The sequence below is a fragment of the Sturnira hondurensis genome, unplaced genomic scaffold (genome assembly GCF_014824575.4).
Source record: "Sturnira hondurensis isolate 20B ecotype Veracruz unplaced genomic scaffold, ASM1482457v3 Scaffold0000880, whole genome shotgun sequence".
Classification (NCBI taxonomy): Eukaryota; Metazoa; Chordata; class Mammalia; order Chiroptera; family Phyllostomidae; genus Sturnira; species Sturnira hondurensis.
The window spans coordinates 19,950,220-19,962,723 of NW_028073511.1; the positions used below are offsets into that span (position 1 = coordinate 19,950,220).

At 46.6% G+C, this 12,504-nt stretch overlaps 1 protein-coding gene and 1 pseudogene across 1 annotated transcript in view; one reads left to right on the forward strand and one right to left on the reverse strand.

The window, feature by feature from the left end:
- Positions 1–12,147, reverse strand: part of CUNH3orf52 (chromosome unknown C3orf52 homolog) — a 28,255-nt gene extending 16,108 nt beyond the window's left edge. Inside the window, exons 1-2 of the mRNA XM_037055316.1 lie at positions 11,684–12,147; positions 6,619–6,748 (exon numbers count right to left, since the gene is read on the reverse strand). Of these exons, the coding sequence (XP_036911211.1) occupies positions 6,619–6,748; positions 11,684–11,821 (268 nt within the window). The 5' untranslated portion in view covers positions 11,822–12,147. The remainder of the gene's footprint in view (positions 1–6,618; positions 6,749–11,683) is intronic.
- Positions 3,416–4,175, forward strand: LOC118993135 (V-type proton ATPase subunit E 1-like; annotated as a pseudogene).
- Positions 12,148–12,504: the final 357 nt, after the last annotated feature.

Consider the following 12,504-nt stretch of genomic DNA (forward strand, 5'->3'; position numbering starts at 1 on the left):
GGAGGCCCTAAATGTCGGTTGTCTAACGAGGCACTGGAGTCGGACAATGTCTCCCAGGAAGGAGCAGAGGTAAGTCTGGAGGTGATGGATGGGATGAAAGGGAACCAGGAGAGAGTGGAGGCAGAGAGGCCCAGAGGTGCAAAATTGGGAGAGATTTTGATTGACAACAGTAGGAAGTACAAGGAAGGAAGGAAGGGAGTGAGGGAAGGAGAAAGAGAGAGAGGGAGGAAGGGAAGAGAAAGCCAAGGATAGTGGAAGTAGAGCTGACTTCAAAGGTAGCCAGACTTAGTTTGAATCCCAGCCTAGCTATTTATCAGCCATGTGATCTGAGCAAATCACTTAAATGAACTCTGAAGCTGTTTCTGCAACAGAAACATCAATACCAATATTGTAAGTGATGATGAACTTGAGAACCAACATCTATAAAGTACACGGCATGGTGCCATGCAGTAACTGGGTAGTCATAATGAAAGTTGCAATGAAAACACTACCAAGGAATGATTGATAAAACTTGGTCATTACGCAGATATGAAACAGGAGAAGAAATTAAAAATGTCCCAAAGTATCAAGCCTGGGGAACAGGAAGTGCGATGGCTACTATAGAAAGCATTACGCACAAACACTCTTATAACACTTGTAGATATTACCTCGTGTAATGCTCACATCAACCCTGTAAGTTAAATATTAATGTTTTCATTTTAAAATAAAGATCCTGAGGCTTAGAGAAAAGGCATAAGTTGTTCAGGTCAATTGAGCTACTCAGTAGTAGGGCTGAGTACCTTTGTAGACTTGGGTTTAGAATCATTTATATTTTACCAGTGTGGAAACTGAGGTCAAGTGCGTTGCAGAATTTACCTGAACTCACATAACTGGATGGTGGCAGGGCTGGAACAAACCTGGTCTCATGATTCACCGTGAGACTACGAAGGGCCAGCTCAGTGGGAAAGAGGACACACATGTGCATTGTTGCTTCCCATGCATAACGGAGGACATGGTGATAGTTATTTTCAGGTAGAGATGTCTGGCAAAATGTAAGAGTGACACTCAGGAAAAGTGTGTGCATGTAGACCTAGGCATCCCCTCCAAGAGGAGATGGCTATTAACACAGAAGCAAATTAGTTCCTAAAGGGAAGAGTGAAAAATACAAAAGATAAGACAGCTGAACAGAAGCCTCATGTACCACATGTGAAGGTCAAAAGCAGACACAGCAGGAGACCTAAATAAAGTCTGGGCGTTCTGAGTACATCACAGTTAACAGAGCTGAAGGCTGTGAATAGGTCAGGGGATGGGAAAGGGGCCAATCATTGGGTTTCAGGATCAAGCAATTGCCCATGACCTTGGGAAGAACAATTTGGGACCAATCAACACAAGTGGGTTAGGAATGCACAGGAGGCAAGATCCAAATGCAGATCTCTCTAGAAGCTTGCCAGTGAAAGAAGAGAAAGAGAAAAAAAAAGTCCTAATGAAGTGGCAAGATTCTGATGAAAGACTGCTTTGAAGGAGAGATGGTGCTAGCACATTCAAAGAGGCCCAAGGTAAGAAGAGTCTGAGGATGCTTAGAGACAGGGATCTGTCTGAAGGTCCACAAGTCAGAACAAGCTGGTGAACCTCCGTAGAGAGCACAGGAGAAGTGGTCAGTCTTGGGAAGGTGGCGAAACATATGCAACCTGAGGGGAAAAAGGAACAGGTGAAAATGTAAAAAATTTCACAGTACTGGGCCTGCAGAGTTGCTATTGTGTTCCTGCCCCCACGGACCTTGGTAACTCATGCTTGCTAAGTCTGTCTGCCAAGGATTTTTCCATGAGTCACCCAACACCAGGGAGCCTTGCCCCTGTCTGTCTGCCAAGACCTGTGATATTACAAAAATGGAGCTCTTTGTTCCAACTCACAGGCAAATAAATCCATTCAATACAGCAACACTTGGGAAGTCCCCACTTACATGTTAGTACCAGAGCGTCTATTCACAGAAAAATCTGCACGTTAGAGAGAGAAGGGATTGGACAGAAATCCTCAGTGCTATGAGATATCACATAGGGATTCCTAGATTTTAAATCACAGCATCCACTTACTTGTTACAGTTTGATTACTTGTTACAGTTTGATTTTTGTTACAGTTCTTGCATCCACTTACTTGTTCTTACTTGTTACAGTTCTAAGCATCCACTTACTTGTTACAGTTTGATTTTTATAACACTTACAATATTTTGCCCAAACCAAGGAAGGTTTCATTAGTGGGGTGCTACTCAGTATCTCTCTCCTCCTTGGCTGGGGCAAATTAGTTAACAAAACAGAACCCTTGAGGATCCTTAACTGATTCTTCAAATTAACCAGAAACGAGATCACTCAGAGAGAAGAAGCTTCCTCTCTTTAGTCTTCACACCAAGGAATTGATCACTCCTCAGGGAGAAGGAGAGAATCCATTACTAAGCTGTTCCCTAAACACCTGTGAATTCAACAGGATTTCCTGGGCCCTGCTAATGAAATTCTCCATTTAAAATGACTTCACTTCACTGCATGCCTGTGAGTGCACTAGCTCCTCCTCCACAGTGTGTGCACAGCCTGGCTCAGCACCTTAAACTGAGCCACAACCCTGAATGTGCCATTACTCCAATGGCATGCCACTCCTTATTACCGCATGCCAATGGCAGGCCCACCCCACATGCAGGCAATAAGGGGTGCACAATTTGCAGAGAAAACAATAAAACCGACCACAGGTGGCTCTGCTTGCATTCTTAACAACGTCAGTGACAAGACACACCTCCTAGCTGGGCGCCTCGCCCTGGGGACTCCACTGTCTCTTCCCTGGCTAGTTACCCTTTGCATTCTGGGATGCAACATGCTTTCCCCTTCTGGGTCCATTCCAGCTCCAAAGTTGGAGCTCCTCTGCAACCGAGCCTCAGTCTGAGAACTACAGAGCCCTGAGATGTGAGATTGAGGAGTGGAGAGGAAGGGAAGGAAGAGGCAAAGGGCAAATGTAGTCAAGAGGAAGTAGTTCACTTCTCAGTGAACCCAGGCGGCCTCAGGTACAGCCCTTGGCACTCCCAGCCTGCCCTCCTCCCACACGGCAGCATCTTCCACACAGTGCCCAGAAGTTCCACAAATATTTGATTCCTGTCAGTGGGCTTGGTAACTAGGCAACAGGTGATTATCACAGACATCCCAGAAGCGCCCACAGAGCTGCTGTGGGTCAAGAAGAGACTGCCACAGAAGGCAGCCCTGCTGCTGCCCCATTTGTCTCTGCTGCCCCCTGCCCCCGCCTGTCATGACTCTCCCACAGGCTGGAACCCCTGAGGGTAGAGGTGCCAAATAAAATAAAAGTATTTCCCTGATTTAAAAAAAAAGTAAAAGTTTGGGGCTTTTCCTTTTCCTTTCCTTCCATCATCTCCTTCAAGTCTAAATTTGAGCTAGTTGTCCACCAGCCTAGCATCCCCATGGCTCTTGGCACTACTAACATGTAAAAACAGTTGAAGCATACAATCCTCTTATTAAACAAGAAGCCAAAGAAAAAGAAGAAATCGATGCAAAAGCAGAAGAAGAGTTCAACAATGAGAAAGGCCATCCTGTGCAAACCCAGAGACTGAAGATTATGGAATACCGTGAGAAGACAGAAAAGCAGACAGAGCAGCAGGGGAAAATTCCTACGTCCAACCTGATGAATCAAGGAAGACTCAAAGTCCCCAGAGAGAGAGATGACCTTATTATACACCTACTAAATGCAGCAAAACAGGGACTTGGCAAGGCGGTAAAAGATACAACCAGGCACCAAGTGCTGCTGAATGGATTGGTCCTCCAGGGTGTGTACCAGTCATTGGAGCCCCAGATGACTGTTTGTTGCTGGGTACAGGATTTCCTACCGGTAAAGGCTGCAGTGCAAAAAGCTACCCCTATGTACAAAACAGCCACCAAAAAAAAGATGCTGATGTCCAAATTGATCAGGAGGTCTACCTGCCTGAGAAGATAGCTGGTGGAGTTGAGATCTATAATGAGGATTGTAAAATAAAGGTTTCCAACACCCTAGAAAGCCAGCTAGATCTCATAGCTCAGCAGAGGATGCCAGAAGTACAGGGAACCTTGTTTGGTGTAAATGCCAAGAAGTTTTTGGACAACACCTCTGAGGGGCAGTTTATGTACTGCTATGATGTAGAAGTTTCTGATGTCTGAAGAAGCAAGATTACCTATGAAGCTTCCTCTTTGCTGTTCTAATATTCTGTATTTATCAGTGGAGAGCCTTCTATATGAATGCCTCCAGCCTAATTGTTAACAATGGGAGAAAGTTTCATTCTGTATGATCAGGAAGCCTACCTCTAGCTAATCTAGAAGTAACACAACTTTTAGCTGGTTCTGCATCATGAAGGTGAAGACATTAGGTGGTGACTGCATAGACTTCACCCAGCCTGCTCTTCCTCTGCTTCCAGTTACCTAGTCTCGAGGCTATGTGTACGGTGCTCTCCGCCACCGAGTCCCTGCTCTTTAGGTGGAACATACATGTGGCGCATGCGTTCCTCCCAGCAGTAGTAGCTCCACTGTTACCCGTTTGGACCTAGAAGGGCTCCTTACCTATAAATGTGATATAAAATCCAAGCCATAATGTTTTATTTATAAAAACAAAGGGTTTATGTGAAAAATAGTAAGACAAAATAAATAAAAATACTTTTTTTTAAAGTAAAAGCTTTAAAATCTCTCTTGCAGCATTAACTTTTTAATAAGACAATTTTCTAACCAAACAGAAGATGATGTTTGTACTCCAATTTTCCCCCGAGTATCACCCTATGGACCTGGATGTTCCCTGAGAAACCGTTGAGGGAAATGGAACGCCTTCCTCGGCAGATTGCTCTTTGGGAGCTCAAGGGGCAGGATAACCTTCCATAACAGAGGACAGCTCTTGAGTCTAGTGCTTTAGAATCCTGGATATGAAAGCACCTAGGTCTTTGCATCATCTTTTGTCATAGGCCCCAGATGCCAACAGGCAAATCTGTCAACTTTTAGGTTGGCACCCACCGGCTGTGATAGACCAAGACTGTGTGACTCAGCTGTAGTTTCCACATCCACACGTGGGAGTTGAAGGGAAGAGGGAGTATCAATGCTCACACAAAAACTACAGTGCTCAGCATGATGGGGAGGTTTAGCAACTCTGATTAACTCCTCCCCACCTCAAAACCAGCCTGTGGCCTCAAAGAATCACCCATCCCACCTCAACAGCGTCCTAAGGAAGTAAACACGGGGCTTGCCAGAGAAACGCACATGCAGCCGGCGTGAGGTTGGCCCATGTTATCAGTGCTTTCCTGTTCCTTCGGGGCCGGAACACTTAGAGAGAGCAGCTGAAGGCATTGGGAGGAGGACGGGGCACAGGAGGTGCAGGGCAAATGCAACCCCTGAGGAAAACTCCCAGGGCCCCCTCTGGAGAGACTCAGGAGCGCCCCTTCTCGCTCTCCTTGTGTGCCCGGGTCTGCTGTGCCGTCTGACCTCACCGGGATCCTGTCGAGACTTACCTTCAAGAGCACCCCAGCTCCAGAGAAGCCCCCCCCCGCCCCCCCGTAATCACTCCCACATACACACAAAAGCAGTTTTCTTCCTTCCTGTTTTGAAATTGAAATGACTGCCCACTGGAGGGTGCTATTTTTACGCATCATAAAAACTTAATATTGATAATCATAAAAAATTGACAACACCTTAAAGGGCTTTAAAATGATGGGGAACTACCGCATGAGGTCATTAAAAAACAAAGCTTTTAGATTTACTGCGGCGATCATTTCACTGTATACAAATACTGAGTCATGTCACACACCTGAAACTGATAGTGTTATAGGTCACTGACACCTCAATTTTGAAAAGTTTTTTAAGATGTTGACAAGTAATTTTTAATAAATCTGCAAAAGGATCTCAACATAACTAAAATCTTACAAAATAAGGAGGCCACAAGACTACAAAAAAATCTAAACCCCAATTATTTTTAAAATGCAAGTAACAAAAAGAAAATATAACAGAAAACTAATAATATGAATAAATTTTATGAGTAACTTAACATGAAATTTTTATATTCATAGTAACTAATTTTAAAATGAGATGTGTGTAAAATATATAGTTACCATCATATTAAGTTTTTGTTTTGTACATATACACAACATGTATATAATAAAGTTATTTCCAAAATAAGTTCAAATAATAACAACTTACAGGTATACAATTATACAAAGTTTTTAAAACTTTCAAGTATATTATTTATTATTGAATAATGACAATTATTAATTCATTATTGAAAGTACGACAACTACTTTCACCAAATAAACTATAAGGAAAAAGTCAAACAAGCAGGTTTAGAGATATAAAAAATATAAATTAATGTTTAAATAAGTTAAATATTTAAGAAATCTTCAGGACCCAATGGGCAGAGTTTAAAGTAAAACAATGGTGTTTCTATTACTTCAGGGGCTTAAAAAATGAACGACAAATAAGAATCATGTATTTCTCCCACCCATATAACATATTCCAAACCAGTTTTAAACTCAAATTACAAATAACCACATATCAATGAGTACATATACCAGTGTAGTGTAAGTCACAAAGCATTAAACAAGTTGTCTTAAAATGCATTGGTTCAGACATGTCTAAGTCCTCTTACCTTTCATAAGACACAAGCTTATGGTGATCATTATAATGAGCCCTATGAAAATGGAGAGGATAGCCATCCACAGTTTGCACTTTCCAAACAATTTCCTATTGCAGGAGCTCCAAGGGCTTTTCTGCTTAGCCTGAAAAGCAGAGGGAGACTGTGAGGCGGACATTTGGTTTCAACAAGCATGTTTGAGTACTTAGCATGGGCGGTGATGCAGACAGAAGTGAAGGCACAGGATCCTGATCTCAAGGGACTACATTCTACTGAGTCACGTCTACAATCGGAGAGAAAGGAACTTCATAAAAGTTAGCACAAAAATGGCCTACGGGCTCACAGGTGGGGGGGAAAGCAGGACTTTGAAGGATAGGTGGAGGAAAATATTCCAAACCCAGGAAAGAGCATCCTTAGTATTGATTCATGATGGAGATGGCAGAGAGACTCATCGGATCGATTTTCGGGCTTCAGGAGCAAGTAATGAGAGTGAAGATCAGAAAAAGTGAAAGGCTGGTGCATGTTTGAGAGGGTTTTGAATGTTGCCAGAGCAGTTTGGACTTAACTGGTGTGTACTGGGGACCTGATGAAAGTTCTGAAACACAAAAGCTGAATTAAAGATTCAGAGAAAGGTGATGAGTACTTTAGAGTGACTTAGCTTCGAGAAAAAGCTAAGAAAGTCCTGTGGCCACCCCAACTCTATGTAACAAGGGCCTGGGAAGGGAAGGGAGAGGCACCAGGAAATAAGCTGTAATGGGCCTAGTGATTCACAGTGTGGGGTCCAATAAAATAATCGCGGCCAATACCATTTCACTTCATCCTAACAGCCCTGCAAGGGAGGCATTAGCCCATTTCAAAGATGCAGTTCAGAAGCGGTGACCTGGACTGACCCCTGCTGTGTGTCACTGCGAAGCTGGGGCACTCTCTGTCTCATCCCCAGCCTCTCAGGGTCACTGTGCAGAGCTCCGGGCTATGAACACGGCTGGCTGCCATGGGGCTGCCTCCACTCCTGGCCTGCCTACCTGCTCCTAAATGTCCCCTGGCCCTTCTCCTACATCCCACTGGGCCATTAGGTGATTTTCACATGGACCCCATGGGAAATAATGGTATATGAAGGGGGGAAAGTGTGTTTCTGTATCAGAATTCCAATCCCCCTTATACCACTTACAGTCAGGGTGACCATTAGCAAGCTCCTAAAACTCCCGGCCCCAGTGCCCTCAACTGTAAAACATAAATAATAAATGTAGCTCACCAGGATGTTGTAAAAACAAGAGATCATATATGGGAAGTACTTGCTAAACAAATATCAGGACCTCAACAAATGGGCGCAATCATTGCTAAGTGTTCACCTGTCCCACAAAGGAACTGCAGGCACTTCCAGGTGCTCGTTCTCAAATTCACTGACGGCTCGCTCAGTTTCTCTCCCACCGTGATTCTGGGGGTGCCCGTCAGAAAACTGTCTGTCCCATTTGAACTGTTTGTACAGTTCAGACGTTCTCAGTGAGAGGTTCCCAAGCCTGGCAGCAATCGGAGGCACCTGAGGAGCAATTTAAACTCCAGAGACCCGGGTCCTGCCTGGACCTAGGGGGCCAGATAGTAGGGAGGTGGGGGCAGGCGCCAGTTTATAATTTTAAACTTCCCAAAGTAAACCAATTGCTTTTAACCAGGGTTGAGACCTCTGGTCGGAGGCCTTTTCACTCTTCAGGGGCAGGTCAAGTCTGTCCTTTTGTGGCAGCCTCCCCACCACGGCACCCATGGAGAGATGCTCCAGCCTGTGTGTTGTCCACACAACTCATCTGCCACTGCCTTGCCTGGTGTCATATTCCAAGACAGATGCTGGCCTTGACTCCTTAGGTAAAGCGACAGCACATGGAGGGAAGGGTGGTTCTTAAACTTCCCCATTCTTACATCCCACTCCTGTGACCCATGCAGATAACAGGCAGTCACTAAAGTGCTGCTGAGTCACAGAGGGCTCCAACAATTTGAAGAATGTACTGCAAGAAGTTCCAGAGTGGAGGTGGGTCACACTTTGGAGCGCCTGAGTGCACTCTGTGCTGACTCTTTGGGTTGGGGGTGAGGCAGCAATAGATGCCCCGGGACCATCTGGACAGAGGAAAACCCTCATGAGATGAGCGGCATCTCATCTCCACCCAGAGACAAAGACGGAGTACTGGTCCACAGTCACCAACAGCAAGGGCTCAACAAGGCACAGGGAAAAAAAGTCACAGGACAAGGACCTTGAACTTCTCAGGGGACAGAAATATATCTTCCTATGTACAGAGTTCCCAAGTCATATGTCATTTTAGTTCTGATAAAGGAGGCAGCTGGGATCATAAAGATTAGTACAAAAATGGTCCCAAGTCTCAAAGGAGACACAGAATAAGCATCAGTGCCCCTCTTCAGGGTCTTGTGCCTTCACTTACGCTGTCCCTTAGAGGTGATAAATCTAGGACCCCAGTGGTTTGAGACCACGTCCTGGAGAAGCCAGAATTTCACAGCCCTCATCTGCAGGGAGCGCCTCTTCCCGTCCAGCCCAAAGCTGCCTCCTACAGCCTGGCCCCCTACCCTGTCTGCCACCAGCCCTAAGGCAGACACCACTGTCCCTTGCATGATTAATCTTTACAGAATTTAAAGATTAATAAAGACTGTCGCTATAAAACAGTCTTTCAGCCATTCCCAGCCCGACACTGGAGTCCAGTGTTTCCCAGCTGTCTGAACATTAGAATCACCCCAGGAATTAGTAATTTTCGGAAGTGGCCCCAGGAAAGTCCCCTGTGCCTGAGGGTGGAGAGTCTCTGATGTAGTAGGTGTGCACCACCTGTGCTACCCCAGTCTCCCCTCGAAACTGGATCATGAAGACACACTGCCCCCTTCACTGGCTGCTTCATCCTCTTTTGCCCAAATTTTAGGTCATGACGAAAAGCCACAGGCAGGTAGGTTCTTCTGGACCGAGACTTAGAGTTTTTTGCAAACCGCATCTTACATTCCATGATTGCAGGAAGTGACTCAAGAATTTGTGTGGCTTCCTCTGAACACCCCCCAGACATTCGCATCCCTTTACAGATATGAGTCCAAATACAAGACAAAGGTCCTTCAACAAAGGCAGGACTGCCTATCTCTTAGACACAAAAAGCTTTTCTTCTCTTTGGCTGAATCAGGGACAGGTATGACATAGACCTGGGATAATTTTCTTAGCATGCAGGAAAGTCTGTACTTTAAAATCTCCCTTGTGGGACCCACTTGTTGATCCAAGCACAAAGCCTGTTGATTCTTTGTCCTAAATTCTGAACAACTCATTGAATCTGAATCTTGGGCTTGTGCTACCCAACGTCTAAAAACTCTACATTAATTGACTTTTCAGTTTAAAATACACTTCAACTTATTCTACAGAACCAAAGAGAAAGATCAACACATTAGATAAGGTTTTTTTCTTTTTTCCCTTTTTAAAAAGTTTTTCCCATTCAAGCATGTCTCGAATGCCCCTCAAGAGTTCATGAACCCTTCACCTTCATGCCATCCTGTCACTCAGCCCCAGTTTCCTATTCGGTGACCGACAAAGCAAATTCACAAGGAACTCTAGCTTGCTTGTGTATACCTGACTCAGGAGGGAGTAATTAGAACACGAAAGAGCCATCTATACTAAGCAGGTACTAAACAACTGTAAAATGCTGATGCCCTACATGTGTTTGGCCTTTTCTTCTGCCCCACTGTTTTCACCAGGCCATAGCCAGGCCTCACGGAGACTAACCACAGTACATTCCACCATGAGACAGCTGGAAAATACAGACCTAACGCCTTGCCCTGAGACACATCTTTTAGGGGTGAAGCTGTCACCAAGTCCCAAACCATGAAGTCTTTGGGGTGTCTTGGGTCTATCTAACACGAGGCAGTATTTCCAGTTTGCATTCCTACACACTTCCTTAGAGGATTGATATAGCAAGCCCACAGTTGTGTCTGCTGCACAAGAATTGGACCGTCTTCCTCCAACTTTCGTTCTTCTGTCATTTGAATATAAGGTACCAAGTTACTCTCCAGGGTACCTGTAGATCTACAAAAACAGACGTCACAATATCTCCAGGAGTCAATGTGGAAGCAAAAATCAATGCTTTCACCATTGGAATTTCCTGCTTATTCCCAAAAGGAACAGTTGAACAACCAAAGGGTGAGAGAGGCAGAGCGGAGTAGAAATATCAGGATGGGGCCATGTACATGGGGAGTTCCATGTACCCGGTAAAACTCAAGCCAGCCTTAGAGGTTAATCACAAGCTACAAGGCTGCGTATTCCAAGTCTCTGCTGTTTTACAAGCATTTGATGAGGATGAATAATGCTCCCGTCACTGCTACGGCTTAGAGAAAGGAGTTCAGCCAAAACATTATCAAAGACTTCCTTAAAGCCTGAGTTGAGGCTGAAGCAAATGAGACGCAGCCTGGTTCTTTGGGACTAAAACTTTTTAATTATTTTTCAGCCGAGCAGGATAATTTCACAGCGTCCCCCCATTCCTTGTTGTTCTTGCTGCCGTTTCCCCTCTCGCCATCTCTCTTGCTGTGAAATCGAGTGGCCACACCGGTTAAAGACAGCAAGTGTGTGTTTAGCAGGTGTGCGCCCGGCTGGGGCTGGTGAACGGTGGGCGAGAGGAGCGCGGTGGGAGGGAGCAGCGAGGTAGTAAAAAGGGAAGCCAACAGATTCTGAAGACAAGGAGAAGATACCGTCTATCACTCTAGTTCCCTCTACTTGATAAAGAAAAAAAACCTCAATTAAAAGATACAGGACTTTTTAAAAATCACCTCCTCCTCTGGGGATTCTCTCTCGGATGAGAGGAGCCACGCACCTCCTAGGTAGGATTCTTCGGAGTTCCACGGGGGCCGGAGAGCGGAGAGGACCCGGGGCAGACTCCAGCTGGAGGCCGTGCGGAGTCGCCCCGCGGAGAACGCCCCAAAGCGCGCAACCCGAACCCAGCGTCCGCGGCGGCGCCGGGAGAACCGGCTGGAAACCCGACACCGGGGTGTCAGGCTCGGGTCCTGGCGGGGAGCCCGGATCCGGGTGCGCTCGGACGACGCAGCCCGCGCCAGGAGACCTCACCTGGGCTGGACTTGGCTCCTCGGCCGGGAAAGGGATGATCTGGACGGCTCCATAGAGAGGCGTCCGCTCGTCCGGCCGCCTCTGGACCTCTGAGAGCTCCAGCTCGTCCCCGGGCAAGGGGGGCCTGGCTCCTTCCATGGGCAACAGGGCGCGACGACACAGGCCGCGGGGAAACTGGCAGCACTCACCCGAGGGTGCAAAGTCCAAAGCTGCCTCCCGGGCGGCGCGCTCTCCACCCCGGGCGGGTGGGACAGGGGGCAGGAGGGGCGGTGGGGGGAGACCTGGGGCTGCGGGCGGGGCCGTGGGCTCCGGAGCAGAGCAGAGGAGGGTTGTTTTTCTGGTTTGTTCAGGGCGCTGCCTGCATTGCCGTTCCCTGTGCTTGCTGATAGGAAGCCGAAGCTGAGCCGACGGGCTGGCTGAATGGAGGGCCGTGGCACAGAAGGTCTGGGAGCGCCGTGCGGCCGAAGAAAGTTGGCATTCCACCGCCAGGAGCGGTCTGTTTCCGCGACTTGACCCAGCTTTCGCTGCCTAGCAAAAGTTCGTTCCTTTAATCAACAAAAAACTATGAAGCAGCTTTTGCTGCCGGCAAAGGTCCTGAGCATATGAAGATGAATAGTAATAAACAAGAATACACTCCTGCCTTTTACAAGTCCATGAGGCAGGCAGAGACCACGTCCGTGGTGGAGGGGACAGCTGGCCCTGGAGCCAGACTGCCCAAGTGACTTCCCTCTCACAGGGCTCCTCACTGGGAGACGTTGGGCCTCAGTTCCCTGATCTGGAAAGTTAGCATAGCATTACTGCCCACTTTATGGATTGGTTGC